This window comes from Archocentrus centrarchus, chromosome 15 (assembly GCF_007364275.1).
Source record: "Archocentrus centrarchus isolate MPI-CPG fArcCen1 chromosome 15, fArcCen1, whole genome shotgun sequence".
NCBI lineage: Eukaryota > Metazoa > Chordata > Actinopteri > Cichliformes > Cichlidae > Archocentrus > Archocentrus centrarchus.
The window spans coordinates 20,438,342-20,457,061 of record NC_044360.1 but is presented as its reverse complement, the minus strand read 5'-3'; the positions used below and the strand labels follow the sequence as shown (position 1 = coordinate 20,457,061).

General features: G+C 39.7%; 1 protein-coding gene across 2 annotated transcripts in view; it reads right to left on the bottom strand.

Moving 5' to 3' along the window:
* Positions 1 to 18,674, bottom strand: part of psme4a (proteasome activator subunit 4a) — a 28,118-nt gene extending 9,444 nt beyond the window's left edge. Inside the window, exons 1-22 of one of the 2 annotated variants that reach the window (XM_030747534.1) lie at positions 17,916 to 18,674; positions 16,626 to 16,766; positions 16,341 to 16,457; positions 13,048 to 13,104; positions 11,741 to 11,785; positions 10,527 to 10,676; positions 8,803 to 8,866; positions 8,639 to 8,713; positions 8,205 to 8,327; positions 7,977 to 8,069; positions 5,534 to 5,799; positions 5,160 to 5,346; positions 4,960 to 5,049; positions 4,789 to 4,853; positions 4,284 to 4,434; positions 2,743 to 2,841; positions 2,596 to 2,665; positions 2,414 to 2,481; positions 2,085 to 2,300; positions 899 to 1,056; positions 221 to 316; positions 7 to 62 (exon numbers count right to left, since the gene is read on the bottom strand). In XM_030747534.1, the coding sequence (XP_030603394.1) occupies positions 7 to 62; positions 221 to 316; positions 899 to 1,056; positions 2,085 to 2,300; positions 2,414 to 2,481; positions 2,596 to 2,665; positions 2,743 to 2,841; positions 4,284 to 4,434; positions 4,789 to 4,853; positions 4,960 to 5,049; positions 5,160 to 5,346; positions 5,534 to 5,799; positions 7,977 to 8,069; positions 8,205 to 8,327; positions 8,639 to 8,713; positions 8,803 to 8,866; positions 10,527 to 10,676; positions 11,741 to 11,785; positions 13,048 to 13,104; positions 16,341 to 16,457; positions 16,626 to 16,766; positions 17,916 to 18,112 (2,584 nt within the window). In that variant the 5' untranslated portion in view covers positions 18,113 to 18,674. The remainder of the gene's footprint in view (positions 1 to 6; positions 63 to 220; positions 317 to 898; positions 1,057 to 2,084; positions 2,301 to 2,413; positions 2,482 to 2,595; positions 2,666 to 2,742; positions 2,842 to 4,283; positions 4,435 to 4,788; positions 4,854 to 4,959; positions 5,050 to 5,159; positions 5,347 to 5,533; positions 5,800 to 7,976; positions 8,070 to 8,204; positions 8,328 to 8,638; positions 8,714 to 8,802; positions 8,867 to 10,526; positions 10,677 to 11,740; positions 11,786 to 13,047; positions 13,105 to 16,340; positions 16,458 to 16,625; positions 16,767 to 17,915) is intronic. The other variant, XM_030747535.1, reaches the window with a different exon arrangement.
* Positions 18,675 to 18,720: the final 46 nt, after the last annotated feature.

Sequence of the window (18,720 nt, the reverse complement as noted above, 5' to 3'; positions counted from 1 at the left end):
ACGCACCATACTCCATTCCTGTATAGAGGGTGGTCTCATCTAGATTCACCATGCTATGAACCCTGGGAGGGGAAAAAAAACAAAACAAAAAAAACACTTAACATTAAGCAGAAATAAAGTGGGGATTTCTCTGAGCCATGTACATTAACGAATGTTAGTGATGCATTTCTCTGGATTTCTTCATCACAACTGAGTTTATCATATCAATGCAATTACTAACAGTTCAGAGATCGGCTCTCCTTTCAGTGGAGGCATCAGACCCCCGGCTCCTAGGAGACAGTGCTGAATGATGGTGAGGCTCTGTAGGACATCATCTCTGAAAGTACAAAATTATAAACACAAATGTATCACAAGAGTGTTCCAAAGAACACGCATCACCTGCTCAAAAGATTGTCAGAAAGTATATTCATGTATATGAAAGTAAGTGATTAAGTCTTGAGCTTAGCAGTTAATATTTCAGACAGATTTTTACAGCAAATAATCGTTTGTCAACAGGTACTGCATAGAACTGTCTATATTTTATACATGAAGTTTGTTTCATTCAATATTGATAAAAGATATCTGCCCTAGGAAATACAGAGATGACACAGCTGAGAGATGAATGAATGATGGAAAGATTAATGACAGCAATTAAACCAATATAAGAGGAGGTAGGGTTATGGTTCTTGTTCTTTGCAGTCGTACTCTCCAATACGTGTCTATCCACCTAATTTTGGTGTCAATATGTTGCATGGTTACTGAAAGAGGACAGACGGGCAACAGAAAAGTGAACCCTAAGTGTCTACTTGCCTCTCGGCAGGCAACACAATAAACAGAATACAGAAAATCAACCAAAAGTTAAGAAAAATGTACTCTAAAGTTAATTTTAAACTTCTGACAGCACTCAAAAATTCCTTACCTGGTCATGTCCTGTTCACCTTGTGCAAATCTCTTAAGGCGCTGAAGTTCAGGCTGAAGAATAAGGTCCAATAAATAAAAAGCAAATGAGGTCTCCTCAATGCTAGGTACATGCCACCGGATATCCAAATTCCACAAGTCCCCAGGCCGACCCCAGTCCTGCATGGGCAATAACATCAAGCAAATTATTATACAAAGTAGCAAAAAACACATCTGACAGCCCTGCTGCGCTTTAATTTTTCATTCTGTATTTAGTGGTGAAATGAAGAAAATTCCACCCCGGATACAAATGTTGGTGACCTTAAAGTTACAAATGGGTAACGTCTGTTGAACGTGACATCAAACAAACACAAACGGAGAACATAAAATTGCATTCACAAGAGGATGATGAATACGAAAATCAAACGAATTGGGGTTTATAATACATGTTTGTTTTTGTTTTTAGTTGTTTTTTGGGGGGTGAGTTGAATATGATATTTTCTAATCTGGTTTGGGTGTGGATGTGTAAAGGTGGATTTGCAATTGGCAAATGCACCTCTGATCTACAGACAAAAGATGAAATCTCACTGAAATTTGAAAGAAAAAAAAAAAAACACTGTAAAGATTTTATGAATTCTGCAAACATAAAATTTTTTTGGTTGGATGTTTAGTCCAAGTTCATTAACAGTTGACAAATCAAATCATTCTTTACAAGAATGACTCATTATCAACCCAAAAAAACTCATATTCCTCACTGGGTGTTTAGTGGACAAAGAGAAAAGTTGATGTCAATATGTGATTTCTTTATGGCTGCTTAAAAACAGATGCACACAGCACATTTCACTAGGCCTATATAATTACTATCAACTTGGTAACCACAAGATTCATCCCATTTCCTCAGTGGTGCAGGAGACTAATTGAGCCAAGTGATCTACTACCGATCCCGCTACCGAGGAAGAGACTTAATAAGATCAAAGGACTAAAGAAAGGAGTAGGGAATTAATCAAACCAGGTCATAGCTTCACTGAGACTTATCTAGTTAAAAGACAAATGTCTCTAATTGCAAGTGCCTGTTTTTGACCTTGACTCACCAATTAGTATTCTTTGAAGCTTTTGGTTACACAGTTTCTAAGGGTAAATGCACCTGACAGCAAAACTAGCGTGTATTATATAGTGTATTAGATATAAGGCAAGTGTGACATTTGCACCTTGATGGGTAGATAGTCACTGACTGGCTGATGGAAGCCTCCTGGCACACTACAGTACTCTGTGGGGTAGATGAGGGCAGTTGAGCGAAGGATGTGATGCAACAGGTTGCAAGCTAGAGTGTAGCCCTGTTTACACTTGAGATGGAGTGTCAGCTGCAAAATCTGAACCAAGTCAGAACGATAGGGCAGGATCTTATCACCATCCACACGAGACACCTGCAGGTGCACATAGCAACAAGGTAAAAAAAAAAAAATATTATGGCATGATTATTGAACTAAGGAGTCAGCAAATACAGATGCTAACTGGAATTATAAATTAGTTCATTCACCTCAGAGAGCAGCTGAAGATTCCAGAGAAACTCCTTGTCAAGCTCCTCCTCATTCAACACTTCCTCATCTGTTCACAAGAAGGGTGCATCAGGCAAATGACAAGGATTCAGGGAGGAAAATCAAATTCACATATTTGGACATATCGTCTATGCACGCTTATTCCTGTGTGATGATTACTTACTGACAGCGATTTGATTAATGGCATTGCAGCAGTGTGGTACAAACATCTTGAGTGACTCTGCGGGGTGACACTGAAAATAGAAGCGGAACGAAAATGAAGCGAATAAATTAAGGAGCTACACGAAGAGTTCGAGTGGATAATACTTACCTTAGCAGCAGCTCTACACATGTCGGCAACCATTCTTCCAGCTACACGAGTTTCAAAGATGTTTGTGGTTGCAAAATTGAACACCTTTTCTAGAGCCACCTATTAAAACGAGGTGAAAAATGGATTTATATGTATAAATACTGTAGACATATGCACACACTGTTAATACACATAGCATATTTCCTTTGATAGACACAGCAATTGTGAATTTCTGGGGCTGACAGCAATGTTCTAAATAATACCTCCAATTGCTGATGCTGATTTTTTTTTTCCCACCTTTGTGCCAGATAAAACAAGTATTCATCATAAAAATAACTAAACTTAAGGGCATCATTATACAATCTTTGAACTTTTAGCCACAGCAAAATTGATGTGACTCATGAATATTGACCACTGAAATCAGTCAGCGTAATTTTTTAATTGGCAATATCAGTTAACAAGGCAGATTTCAGTCTCAGATAAAGTAGCTGACGCTAACAAGTGAAGGTCAACCCCAGATACAGTCTAAGGAACAGAAAAAAAAAAAAATCTATTGGACAAAAATCTATTTGTTATTTAATGTAATCTATATTATAATGCTGTATTATATTGTTATACACTTTAAGAGATTTCCAAGGAACATGCCAGGTGTGCTTAAGTGGGTCAAACTGACAAAATACGGGCTGTTTAATTCATTCAGATCCTCTTCACTATGTCACCCTTTAATCCCATCCAGATGTTGTACAAGGTAAGCTTGCAAATGTTCCACAATAAAACACACATTAAAAAAGACAAAGGATTTCTGTCCACTCAAACAGTAAAAGGCATTCAATTTGAAACCATTAGAAGACGTGCCAAGCATAATGTATAAACTTTAATAGGACATGGAGGACTTCATCTAAAAATAAGATCAATCATAGTTTTAAAGGAATCTCAAGAGGAATCTTCAATGAGACACATGCCTCAAATATAAACATGCTTTTAAAATAAAGGCCTGTTGCCTTCTTGCAGTTGAGATAAACACAGGTCTCATTCACAAAAGAGTTGCTTCATTACAAATGTCTCGATTCTTATTCAGTAAGCAATACCAACAGAGAGATGTCTGTCTGCCCCAAATATATTCTCCTACATGACAACAACCCAAAACACACTAAGACAGGGTCATAAAAAACTATCCTAAGCAAAAAGAACAACAAGCTGATCTGCAACAGATGCCCCCACAGAGCCCTGATCTCAACATGTCACACCAGTCTGGAAACACATGAAGAGAAGACACAGAGAAGGCAGAAATCAAGAGCACTGCTGCAAGTTCTCCAAGATGTTTGCCAACTTGGTTCTTAAGTACTCAAAAAAACTGAAGTATATCAAGCAGAATTGTTTGAAAGGCAAGGTTGGTTTCCTCAAGTTGATTTTTTTTTTTTATGTTTACCCTCAAACTGCATGAATTAATAAAAATTTTAAAAGTATGTCTTTATTTAAAAAGCATTCAGTTCAATGTTATAGTTTTCTATAGTTCTGTTTATGTACAACTAAATGCATGAAAAATAAGACTGAGTCTTAACCTTGAAGATGTCCAAAGAGCACTGTGTGAGGATTGTGCTAAAGGTTGAAGACAGCCCGAGCTCTACCAGGCTCTCCAGATGAGTCATTTTCTCTGTTTCTGTTTCCTCTCGAGTCTGTTCCAGAGTGCTGCTGTCTATCAGGGCAAAACATCTGTGCAGGGGGAAAAAGAAAGAAGAAGAAAATGTTAATACATTTCTTGAAATCAGTCTGTAAAATGCTGCAATATATATTTTGCATCCATCAACCATCTAATAAGGTACCTGAACACTAACAATTGATTTGAAATCCCAGTTTGGAAGCCACCAACGATTTTGGTCATACTACTGTTAATCTTCTCAGACCTGATTTGAAACTAGGTTTTGACTACATAGGGCTACAAGATGGGAATTAGTGAGTCATAAAGCTATGTCTCACTAATTGGCTATAGGTTACTGAAAGCAAGTACTGCTGCTAAATGGCATGTCTTTCAATGTAGACAGTGTTTTATATCAATGCTTCACATACCTGTCCATGAACTGAAGCACAAAGTCTTCAAATTCAGCTGAGGCTGAGCACAACTCTCTTTCCACCTTAAAGTTGCACAAAAAAATATGAAAAAAAAAAAGCTATACTGAAGGATCCAGTAACACTTTTAATGTAAATACTAAACAATGGAGAAAGATACCAGCAATTTACCTCTGTCAAGTCTACTCTTTCATGCAGGGCAGACGAACAGTCCACCAAAGGCACAAGTGTCACAAACGTAGCAATAAACTGGAATGTGATCTGCAGGAACATGAATGATATTTGTATTTGTTTGAGGAAGTTCAACCAAAAAAAAAAAAAACCACCAAGAATACAGCAAAAAGATAAACATCAACATCAGTAAAGCCCACCATGCACTTGCTGAAATCATTTGGGTCGACGCCAGGCAGAGCCCTCATGAGCAGGGGTAGCATGTGAGTGGGCCCCTCAGGATAGCGCTGCCCACCTGACACTAGGCTCCGTGCCACACCAATCATGCAGCTCAGAGTGGCAGTCAGCTGATGGGGCTCTGTTAGAGTCTCTAAAGCAGGGTACGTTCTATGGGAGAGAGAGTGAACAATCAGTCTTTTGTTATCGTTACAAAATGTGGCCTTTTTTTTTTTTTTTTTTTTTTTTTTTTTTTTTTAAATCAAAAGCAGAAAAACTAGACAAGGCTGCAGACTGCTCTGAAGCACAAACTGGGTCAAATTTTTGTTTTGGGTTCTCTGGTTCAGTACAAACTTACTTCTCTAGTACAGGAGGAATGACCAACTCGGGTCTCATTAGCGCTAGGTTCTGTAGGGCCTGGGCTGCATCGAGACTGCCCGTCTTGCTGAACATGGCCAACAGAACTGGCTGCATCATACTCTCTACAAAGTCAGTGATATCCTCCTCTGTGAGCTTGTGACTGTCTGGTACTGGTGTAAGCCATGTGGGCTTTCTGTAGCGCTCTCGGTGAAGCCGCCGAACCACACTGGCTGGGAGACGCTGAAGCAGCTTCATGAGCTTCATCTGCACATAGAAACAGAGGGGCAGAAAGACAGATGCATGACAAAGAGGTGACACAGGGGTGCTTCTGTGTACTCTGGACAAATGGAGGGGCTGAGGGTGTTGTACGGAGATGACATAATGAACATACCAGTGGAGAATTTAGAGGTCATGACTGGCAGCATTGCTGTAAGCCAGAAACCTTTCTCATGTTCCATCTTATACATTATATTCAATACATTATTAAAACATTTTTGTATCTTTGTGCAAAACAAGGGCTCAGTTCAGTAATAATCAGATGAGTTTCACAGTCATGTTGTTGTTAAACATTTCAAACAGCTCATCAGCTGACTTCAGCAGCAACTTTTTTAAAATTGATTGCAAAATCTATTTACATGTAATAAAAAACAAAAACAGGTAACTGGCAGAACATTTCACATCTATCCAATCAGATGATTTTCTCATACCAGGACATGTTAACACCTGCGGTGCTTCAAATCTAGAACAGGGGGATCCTCAAAACAGAAAGGCATGTGGACCCAGTGCCAGTGACCTTTAATAGCATCATAGCTATCTCATTCACGTGTCCTACCGTTATTTCTGAACTTGATGTAAACCTAGAACACCAAAGAGATTCGAGAGACTTCCTGGAAAATGATATGTGAGTGACTACTCCCCCTGTCCCTGTTAATGTGATGCTGGAGTTATGGTTGGAACAAGCTGGATGAGTGATGTAATTAATTTCACTGAAGGAAGTCAGCACAACATGACTCAAGTTTTCTATTGATTTAGTTATTTATGATAGTCTCAAGGTTATATAACAGCTTTAAATTACTTAAGATAGAAAGTTAAGATTTCATTTTTTTTTACCATCAACTGCAAACAGTTAAAACACATTTTCATACTTTCTGTATTGAAAATTTGCTTTTTTTTTTTTTTTTTTTTTTTTTTTTTTTAAATATTGTATTACTATTAATGGTAAATAATACATACAGCATGTAATTTACATATCTTAAAAAACAATTTATTATTAAACTTCCTGTGAGGCAGGAAGTGAACACAAACATCCTGCAAGCTTAGGTTGTTTACTGGGACAGATTTCTGTTTTTTTTTTGTTCTGTATGTCTGCCACCAAGTAGTGGGAAGGTACCTGTTGTAAAAACACATGGTATCATATATTGCCATGCACCGATCTAAGCGGAGTCCAAATGTTGTGGTGTTATTTTTGTTGCTATTTATACTAAACTAAGCTGAAATAAACCACACCAACACAGTTCTAACAAGAAGTGTTGCTGGGCACAACAAACCCCGCCCTCGGCAGACGTTTTATCTGATTTAAATGTTGAACATGTCACTGTCCAAAGATTGAATCACTGAGATAATACAGAGGTCTTATTCTCCGTGTCCATAATTTTCCAAGGTTTAGAAAGTTGAAGTAAAATAACTTTAATTTTATGGCCATTTTCAGTTTTTGTAAAAGCTTTATCTCTCATAATGAGAAAATACAGGATATTGCCTTGTTTGGTATCTTTTTTTTTTTTTTTCCCAGCACAACTTCACACGTGTGACTATATGGTTAATTTTTCATTTTGACATACTGTATTAACACACTGGACCTAAATGTCACACAAAAAAAACCATAACATCTAAGTAGAAAAAAGTTTTGTTTATTTTGTTTATTGTGAAAACCGCAAACATGTTTAATAAACTACTTTTATAACTTAAAATATAAATATAAGAAATTTTCTACACAAACTTAAGTTATGTACAACTATTTACAATAAAATGCAGGCAATGCTCCAAGCATTTGAGGTGTCACAATAAAATGCCCCACAATTTGTGCTAATCCAAAAAACTGTTCCTGTCCACCACAGACAGAGGGGCACATAAAGGCCTGACACTTCCAGGTGTGTTACACCTAGTGTTGTACACCTGGAAACAGTCTGCCTTTGGTGGCTTTTTGGATAGCATCTGCCTTGTCCATGACCACACAACACACTAAACACACTACACACTAACTATACACTCCAAACTCGCTATCAATATCGATATCTGTCTTTCGCCTCGTCACTCTTGTAACTTTCACCTACATGTCTAAAAATGTTGATGCTAAAATGTCAATTATATTGAACTGCTGCCCTCTGCACATTTATGGTTTCTTCAGTTCCACAGACATCCAAAAGTAGTAAGAAATGACTCACCAACCATCGGCCATGGTTTGATGGGTGAAAGAAGGATGTAATACTGTTGAAAAGGCCACTGAGCTGCGCTTGAGCTTGCTTGCTGGGCCCTCCCTGAAAATGGCACAGTGGGGGTCACTGAGAGTATCACAAAATTGGAATTTACTGAATGCAATATAATTGCATACAGTACATGTGAAAATATACTGTATATTGTAACATAATATGATTTATGGACTATCAGCTAACCAGGAGAGCTGACACCCAAAGCACCACATGGCTGATGTCGTAGGCATTGGTGACGTATCGTGGTACTATCATCTGACTGGTCCCCACAGGGAGATTCAAACTCCTCAAAATTCTTGTGAAAATCTGAAATGTGAAAAACAAAATTACTAGGGATATTCTTTGTATGATTATCTGGATATTGACTTGTTTCTTTGAATGTTTATCTGTGACAGACACTGGTATCACTTTGGGGGAAATACACAAACATGATGCAAGCCGCTTTGCTTCTGTGAAGGAAAGCAAGCTCAACAAAGAAACCTGATAGTTTGTTTGCCTGATAACCAGCAATAGACATGAAATATAAACCAAGAGAACACATAGGAGCATGTGCCAATATCCTCAAAAAACAAACAAGTGCTAAGTTGTGTAATAGGTAGTGGAAAGGAGCAACAAACCTTGGGAATATAAGGGTCCCAGTCAATGTAGCCAATGTTGTCATTGGCCAAACGAGCAAAGAGATTGACCAAATGCTGCAGAGTAATAGGATTACATGTTAAATAAGAAAGATAAAAATACTGACTGTACATTTGAAAAAAATTGAACACATTCATTTACTTACAACTTCCCAGCTCGGAAGATTTTGCACAGATACCCATAAGCTGACCAACTCATCAAACCATAACCTGTCAGAGAAGAAAAAGCAGAAAATAAACATTTGAAGATCATTACATGCTACATTCAACTGGCAGAAGTCAAAGAATAAGCCAGTGTACTCCTAGTGCTGATCCTAAGCCTGGATTAATGGGAAAGGGTTGCATCAGGAAGGGCACCCATTGTAAATTCTTTGCCAAATCAAAAATGCAGATCATCATTCTTCCTTTTAGCTATGGCTGCAACACAACCCCACTTCCTCCACCAGTTACAATGTTACTGTTAGAAATGCGTTCTCTTCTTGACATTAAAACAAACCACTATTGTGTTGGCTTATCTTCTCTGCTACAGGGCTTTTGCTTTGTCTTTCTGATCAGTAGATGAGCAATTTCACCTCAAAGTTTTCCAGGTCTTGTCTTGACTTTCAGTTAACTGGCATTTCTTAATTTAAAGGAGTCCATTGTTTTTGAACTTAACAAGCTCTAGACTTCTAGACTCGTCAGGTGAAGATTACCAAATACAATTCTTGACCTGCCGTCATTAAGGCAAAACAAGACTTTACAAGTGGAAGGGTGCTCATGAGTGCTGTCCGACCAATGAGTGCTAAATACTAATGCATACAATGTAATAATGCAGTAAAAGCTACAGAGTTCCCATGAAACAGAACGTCAACAGCTTGAGTGGTGTTCTAGCGTGTGAATGCAAAAATAAAATTTTACTTCTTTTTGCTAAAAATTATTAACTTTGTTATCTCGTTTTGGGGTGCCCAAACCTGTGGCGTATATTACTAACAGTTTCCTAATGTAAATTAACGCATTAATATTTACTGAGATTAAAACAGAGCAGTTAGTTAGAGGATATTTTATTGCCCTGGTGGAAGTGATGTATGCTTTAGAAGGATAGAGGGCCATAAAGGGATGCTCTGCATCAGCTCTTTTAAACTTTGTTAAGTTGGTACATGAGTCAGTGACAATTATGTCTCTCTACACCATGGTGTAATGACGTGGGAGGAAATGATAACACAGTATCAGATACTACAATAATAAACTGAAAAAAAAAAAAACTATTTTATTCATTTTTAACAAGCAGCAAAAATACTGAGAATAATAATGAGTCAATATATAATAAGCTGATTAGGAAAAAAAAATAGTAAAGTGGAACTGTGCCTCTGTTCTCTTTTATAGCACTTGAGTATGTCTCACTATGGGATACCCCCCTCTCACATCACAGTCATTTATTCCATTAGGCCTGCCAGTCCTGAGTAGAAGTCACGACATCTGTATTGGGACCCTCTGATTTTGGAGATGGCTGGCACAGCTGACACATCTCTCTTTTCACTCATCTCTCAGATATAGAAGAAAAACTAACCAGCTAACCAGTCTTACATGGCTAGAGCTCACCTACAAAGGCTGATGTTTCATAAACTCAAGTGGCCAATGTCAAAAAAAGAAACCAGATCTTTCTTCAGCAGCACAGTTTCAAAGAATCATTGGGAAAGTTTTTTAATAAACTTGCATTAGGTAACACAATGTGCCACTGAAACACATGATGAGTAATAGCTGCAGGAAAAGGGACTCTGTAGGCCTGTGTAGATTTTCTATTAAACATAGTTCCATTTATAATTACTTTCACTTTGGAGTCACCTCAAACTTGAACAGCAGTGCATGCAAGAGAAGATAAGAGTTTTCATACTTAAAGCCCCTATGATGCAGCTCTGGAGGCAGAGTTGTTGGTAGAAAGAGCTCAAAGTAGCTGATTGCTCTTTGCATGGTGACATCAAAGGGACAAAGGAGTGGCCTCCACTCATCCAGCATCTCCTGAGTAGCTGACTCTGAAAAGTACCTGCATGAAGGTGACAAGAAAACCAACATTCACCCATAAAAATACATTAATCAACTTTATTAGATAAATGTTTAATATCTAATGCAATTCAAAATGCAGTAAGTTCAGCTTGAACCAGTAACAGTTTCTACATTTTAAGGTTGTTTTGGCCTGTCACAGCTGTACCTCATAAAGTGGCTGGTAAGTATACATGGACTTGAAACATCTCAACCTTCTGAGGAGCTTAAGGAGTGCTTCAAAGATGGACAAACCTCTTAGATCACTTAGAAACCACTTGCTTACAGTACACAGTAAGACTTTACATGGCTTCAAAGCAAAAGCATTCAACTGTGAGCCAATCCTCATTTGAGTTTCCATTCATTGAGATCATCTCTGATATGTTTGTGTTCACATTACAGACAAGTGACTGAAATACACACAAGCAGCAGCTACTAAAATTTCAGTGTTGGAGCACAATGTTCCACAGATGGGAGATTACAAGTCACACACCTGGCACATTTTTAGCTGTTAGGATAAATCCTATGGTTCCACTAGGGTCAAAAACCCACAGGGATTTTCATGATCTGTTTTGTGCTTATTTAAATCCTGTGGGTTATTTCAGGTCACTTAGCCCTTCTTGGTGATTTTGTATTCAGTGAAATTCTTGGAAAAAAAAAATGTTAATTTGAACCAAGTTTCCTTCCCTTTGCCTCAGTGCTGATCCACAGCGTCTCAGCAGCGAACCACAAATCAGTCTCTCACGCTAAGAGGAAACTCTCACACAAGACAGAATTAGATAAGATAATAGGATTATCTGCCTAAGTGCAAACTTAAGGACGCACACCTAAGATGCCTCCGAGTGAACTACTATGGTGAACCTGCTGGTGAAGGCAAAGCTTTGAGATAATAAAATGACCCAACTTTTTAACAAAGGGTTAGGAAAAGCAAGAAGCATAAAAATAAGAAATTCTCAGTATTATACACAATTATTTGAACAAATTTCTGCAGTGAAATTTTATTAAAAGCCTAAATCTGACATGCTAAGATGAAGCTATTCACAGACTGCTATATTAAAATGTACTTACGGTCTGCAGCTTTTCACGAGTGTTTTCAGCACACTTTCCACAGAGCTGTAATAAAAAGAAGCAAAAAGTTTTTATTAGGTTGTCAGTAAAAGACTGATTTTGGTTACAGTTAATCCACCTTCACATAAATGCAATCTCAGTTTAACCGCATGCACACAGAAACCTCGACAAATCTGACTAGTGTGCTGTGAAAGAGGAAACTTTACTGGTTGGTGTATAGTGATAAAACAAGCAAAGTAAATGTTGCCTATATTGGCTGAGCTTACTAACTGGTTTCAAGCTAAAATAAAGATGCACATGTTTGTTTTTCCCAAAATGATCACACAATATACACAATGTTCCAGATATTATTCATTAGAGATGATTAGGAATTTTTTACTATTTTAAAAAAAAAAAAAAAAAAAAAAAAAAAAAAAAAAAAAACATCTTGGGCACTAAAAATCCCTGTTGTGATTATTTTCACATAAAGACTGAATGACAGTGAACAACATAACCACAGTTCTTAATCCCCCTTCCTATAGTCCCACCTATCTGCTCACATGCAAGGTCAAGCCATGCCCTGCCATTCCCACTCAACAGCTTGTTATCCATCTCTGCATCACTCAAGTCTTTATGTAGCTGTAGCTGACACACGTTTAATTGTCAAACAGCCGCCAAATTATGGGTGATGCTCTGCAAGCCAAACGGCAACCTACTAAATGCACTGATCTACACACTGGCCATAAACCCAAAAATATGCAAATCCAAGAAAATGTGAGGGAGTGCACTCTGGGGAAGAACAACATAATCTATAAATTAGTTTAAAAAAAAAAAAAAAAAAGACAAAAACTTGGGCTTCTAACGAACTCCTGAAAACGCCGTTGAGTAAAGCAGGTTAGAGTGGGGATGTGTAACAAGAAAAAAAAAAGTTAGATAGTTTTTAAGTTATTGATACCACTGTCAAGCATACACCATAATGAATGCTTTACAATATGTCAAAAATTGTAAACCATACTACATCTTAATATGGTCATCAAAATTTGCTGCTGTCAAATTATGTAACAGATTAAAAGAATTTAAGAAAATGTGTTAAATAAAATACATCATCTATTAATATGCTCTAATGGTTGATATAAGGATACTGTTAGCTGCAGTGCGACAGTCTCCAATATGGGTGAAATGTTAACATTGATTAACTCCTCATTTTCCTCTTCTCTCACAAGCTGCAGATAGGGTGTCCATTTTTTGTTTTCACATGCAACATGGTGTTTCAAAAGGATGAATTCAAAGTTTAAAAAAAAAAAAAAAACACAAAGAGATATCCTTACCACCTCTGAACCAATTTTATCATTACGTGTTTAGAGGATGAACGAGGCCGTAGGGAACTGAATGTAAAAGGAGACAAAGGCATAAAAAACACATTCAGCACAACATAGTGCCTGTTACTATGCATCAACTTATACAATTTATTAAATATTTGGATATTATCTTTTCTGTGCATTAGAATAGATTTGAAAAAGTTTAGCTGATCAGTCAAAGCAGCTTGCTTACATGAGCTAAATATGAAAGCATTGTGCTAGCAAAGTAGCTCGTGATAAACACACAATGTTCCCATAGCACCCTAAAAGAGCACCTCGCACTGCTTGCTAAGAACTTCATAGGGAACTTCACAGGTGTTGCATAGGACAAACCAACATTTTAACATTTCTGCAAAACTCTGCTGAAGACATGCTAAATTCAACCTATCAAAGCGTGTGACCTGAGGTATAACAACATGGTTTCTTATACTATTTAGCTCAATGTATTAATTAATCTATTGATAATTAATCAAATATCCCACATTACAATTTAGTAAAGCTAAATTGTAATGTCCTATCGGGCTTGGTTAGCCTGTGGGACTCCGGAGGCAGCTGACAGGTATCGTCAGGCCAAGCGGAATGCAGCTCGGGTAGTGGCCAAAGCAAAAACTCGGGTGTGGGAGGAGTTCGGTGAGGCTATGGAAAAAGACTTTCGGACGGCATCGAAGCAATTCTGGCAAACCGTCAGGCGACTCAGGAGGGGAAAGCAGTGCTTCACTCACACTGTTTATAGTGCGGGGGGGGTGCTGCTGACTTCAACTGAGGCTATAGTCGGACGGTGGAAGGAATACTTCGAGGACCTTCTGAATCCCACTGACACGCCTTCTGTAGTGGAAGCAGAGTCTGGGGATGAGGGGGATGACTTGACCATCACTGGGGGTGAGGTCACTGAGGTAGTTAAACAACTCCTTGGTGGCAGAGCCCCTGGGGTGGACGAGATTCGCCCTGAGTTCCTGAAGGCTCTGGATGTTGTAGGGCTGTCTTGGTTGACATGCCTCTGCAACATCGCGTGGAGATCTGGGGCAGTGCCATTGGATTGGCAGACCGGGGTGGTGGTCCCCATCTTTAAGAAGGGAGACCGGAGGGTGTGCTCCAACTTTCGGGGGATCACACTCCTCAGCCTCCCCGGTAAGGTCTATGCCAGGGTGCTGGAAAGGAGGGTGTGTCCGTTAGTCGAACCTCGGATTCAGGAGGAACAATGCGGTTTTCGTCCTGGTCGTGGAACGCTGGACCAGCTCTTTATCCTCTCAAGGATATTCGAGTGTGCGTGGGAGTTTGCCCAACCAGTCTACATGTGCTTTGTGGACTTGGAGAAGGCATTCGACCGTGTTCCTCGGGGTGTTCTTTGGGAGGTTCTGCGGGAGTATGGGGTGTCTGGCCCATTGTTGCGGGCCATTCAGTCCTTGTACAACCACAGTGAGAGCTTGGTCCGTATAGCCGGTAATAAGTCGGATTTGTTTCCTGTGGGTGTTGGACTCCGTCAGGGCTGCCCTTTGTCATCGATTCTGTTCATAATTTTTATGGACAGAATTTCTAGGCGTAGCCAGGTGGCGGAAGGCTTCTTCCTTGGTGGCCTCAGAGTCTCATCTCTGCTTTTTGCAGATGATGCGGTTCTGTTGGCTTCATCAGGGGGGGGCCTCCAGCTCGCAGTGGAACGGTTCGCAGCCGAGTGTGAAGCGGCTGGCATGAGAATCAGCACCTCTAAGTCTGAGGCCATGGTCCTCAGCCGGAAAAGGGTGGAGTGCCATCTCCGGCTCATGAACGAGTTCTTGCCTCAAGTGGAGGAGTTTAAGTATCTCGGGGTCTTGTTCACGAGTGATGGGAGAAGGGAACGGGAGATCGACAGGCGGATCGGGGCTGCTTCTGCAGTGATGCGGACGCTGCACCGGTCCGTCGTGGTGAAGAGGGAGCTTAGCGTAAAAGCGAAGCTCTCGATTTACCGGTCGATCTACGTTCCTACCCTCACCTATGGTCACGAGCTTTGGGTAGTGACCGAAAGAATAAGATCGCGAATACAAGCGGCAGAAATGAGTTTCCTTCGAAGGGTGGCTGGCCTCTCCCTTAGAGATAAGGTGAGGAGTGCGGCCATCCGGGAGGGGCTCGGAGTAGAGCCGCTGCTCCTCCACATCGAAAGGAGCCAGTTGAGGTGGCTCGGGCATCTGATTAGGATGCCTCCTGGCCGCCTCCTGGGTGAGGTGTTCCGGGCATGTCCCACCGGGAGGAGGCCCCGTGGTAGACCCAGGACACGCTGGAGAGATTGTGTATCTCGGCTGGCCTGGGAACGCCTTGGGGTCCCTCCGGATGGGCTGGAGGAGGTGGCTGGGGAGAGGGAAGCTTGGGCTTCTCTGCTTAGGCTTCTGCCCCCGCGACCCGGCCCCGGATAAGCGGAAGAAAATGGATGGATGGATGGATAAATTGTAATGTGGGATATTTGCAAACTGAATAATTCAATCTGCAAAATGAACAAAATGAGCAACATATAGCCTTGTTTGAAAACAACTGGGCTATGGTTTCATAATTTCAATGAAACAGGAGTTAACCCAAGATATTTCTTTTAATTTGAATGAAAAAAAAAAACAATTAGATGTTAACACCAGGAACGAGGCTACTGAAGGCACAAATAAAAATGTAAAAAAAAATGTGAATTCTAGTGGCCAGGTCATGGTGTCTCGGCACAGGCTGTTTTTAGACATCCTGCCTGATAACATCTAACAGTCACACTGGCAGGCAGAGTGAACAGTTAGCGAACTTTGAGAAAGAGGAAAAGTAGTCATTTTAAAACAATAAATCTGATAATGGGAGACAACGACAGCATTGCATAGTGCTGTGCTAACAAAAAAACACCACAAAAAGTTGAGTCACAAATGAAAGGAGAGTTAGAAAAAGAAGTAGACTTCCTCTCATTACCGCACAGCTGGTTAAATGCTGTATTAAAGAGGTTGTGAATATTAAATAGTTCCTTTTCTGAGAAGTTACAAATAAGAGTTGATGCAGAGGCCTCTGTCCAACATTATTTAAAAAAAAAAGTTGGGAGTTGGGAAGAACTGTTCAGTGCAATCTGACTGTCATATGAGCATTTCAGTCACGAATCCTTAATTGTTGCCTAAAGCACTTTATCTGCTATTTAAAAACAAACCCCACCTAAACTGTGACATCTAACTCAACATCTAAAGAAACAACTATACCTCACTTCTAAGTTTAAGCAGAGTTAAAAAAAAAAAAAAGAATAACATTAGCAGCTTCACTTAAGACCAGAGCCATACTTGGGAAACCAGTTGAGGCCGAGATGCTCCGTCTTGGAGAAAAGAATCCTGTCATATAGCTCATACAGCTGTCTCCATGGCAACTCAAGATCCTCCCTTGACAACAGTTCTCTTTTCCTGTTAGATGAATATGACATGTGCATAGATGAGAATAAACACACAAACACTACCTCAACATGCAGTCATCACCAGACAATTCATCACCGGTGAGCTTTTACAGCTCCTGGAGAAACCAAAACATATCTGTGCAGGCTGTTGAGTAAAACAGACAGGGACCATTCTTACTTGAGGAGATTAATAAGAAGCCGAGCAAGGCCCTGCATCATGCTGATCTCCAGCTTGGGTATCGTCACTAGCTCGTAGAGCAACTTGATGAACAGCACATGGTCTTCTTTGCTGAATTTGCGCCCGTACAGTCTCATGTACCTTGAGGAGAACAGAATGTGGGAAAATTACTCATGTTTCTGCATGGATAATAAGTGATCCAAAGTGTTTACATGTATAAAACCTAGAAATACAACAAACTCAGTAATCCATATATTGAAAAAGTCAGAACACAGATTAATGTTAAAAAATAAATAAATAAAATGTTGAATAACCCATGTTCAGAACTTTTAACTTGACAACTGAAAGTGTTTCTATTGGTGCTAAAGTGCAGAGATACTAGTAAACAGAATCTGGGTCAACCCAACAGTCAACTTTCCATTTGTCTGATCCAGCAGTGAGTCACTCTTGAACAGAGCTATGCACCAGCATTTGGGACTGAAACGGATTAAAGCAGGCCCACAACCAAGCACAACAAAATGAAACAGCACAAAGTAATCCACTATCCATACCGACAATATTTTTTGCTTGTGCAGTCTGACTTTTTTTTTTTTAATGAAAGACATATGCAAAAGGGGGCTAAATGTTATGTTTATGAATATTGCACTGAGGCAAGCAAAAACACCTACGGCCTAACCTAAGAGTTTGGCAGAAATATTCATGTTAAACATGTTCTGAAACTATTACACTGTATATTAAAAGGTGGATCTGGATAAAGGTCACCTTTGCAGCAGCTTAACGGGAAACTCAGAAGTCCATAAAATTAAAATTTTGTAATATCTGCTGAGCTGTCACCTGACTGTGTGCTTCAAAATGAAAATGTCAGAGGCGGAAGAGCATTTAAAACGCCCCGCTACAGTGCCGCACTGTCTGGGTCAGGTTGTGTATTTGACACTGGTCTGATTATGAAACCCGCAGCGTCCCTAATCAGATGTACAGCAGATTGTAGCTCCCGGTCATTCAAAGCTGTGTAGCGTTTTATAAGTCATTAAGCACGCCAGGCTGCGAGGCAGAAACTGTGTTTTTACAAAACACAAAACAAATCAAAGTTTTCCGTTTGATTGATCGGTGTGCACAGCTGCGACAAAACAAATAGTTTGGATTAACATATATACACAACATACCAAACATTAAACTTTACAGACAGTGTTAATATAACTGTTGTTGACGTTACTCCTGCAGGCTCAATGAAAACATGAAAAAGAGAGATATAACTGTATCGTTAGAACAGTAAAGATTAGTGTTACTTACGTTGAAAGTTTCCTCGTCCAAAACAGGACACCTGGCCATATCTCTCTAAGCTGAACAGCTAGGCCCAAGTTTCCTTTTATTTTACTCAAAATATCATTGGATTCAGCGTCTAGTCTGTCCGCGTACGGCAGAAGTTTGTTGTATACGATGTCTTTTTGAGGAACAAAATCCAATGTGTCAGGCTGTGCCTTTTTCATATTACGAGTTACAACTAGCTAGCTTCACTGCTAGCAATATTTAATTTCGTTCAAATTCTCAGTCCACGCTGTAATGCTACCCGGCTAACACAACGGCTAGTTAGCTACACTCTCTAATGCATAAGGTTGTTATGGCCCGCACAGTGACTAAGTTATAACATTCACAAGTTGATGACACGGAAGCTAGTCATCTAGGTTAAGTTGAATTACCTTCCTTCACCCGAAAACATTATCAGGGTCATCTTATAAAGTTATTAAGGCCGATTAATTATACAACTTTGTTCATAAAATGCCTTGGCACTGGAATCTCTCTTTCGGCTAACGTACTGCTATTAACCTGACAGCCAGCTAACGATTCCGCTAAAGTTAGCGCTCTACTACAGTAACACCGTTTTATCCCAAAGACTGTCAACGTCGACTGATTCATCCAACTACAGCGAAGGAGACTGCGGACGACACCCAGCTACCCGCTACGCAACGCCCACGTCATATCCGCTAGCCCAAAGGAAGAACTACGTTTCCCGACATCTCCCGTTCCCGTTGGTGCTTTTTATAAACCGTTAGCAAACCGGATGACTCAAAATCCACTTAAGACCTCGTGTCCTCTG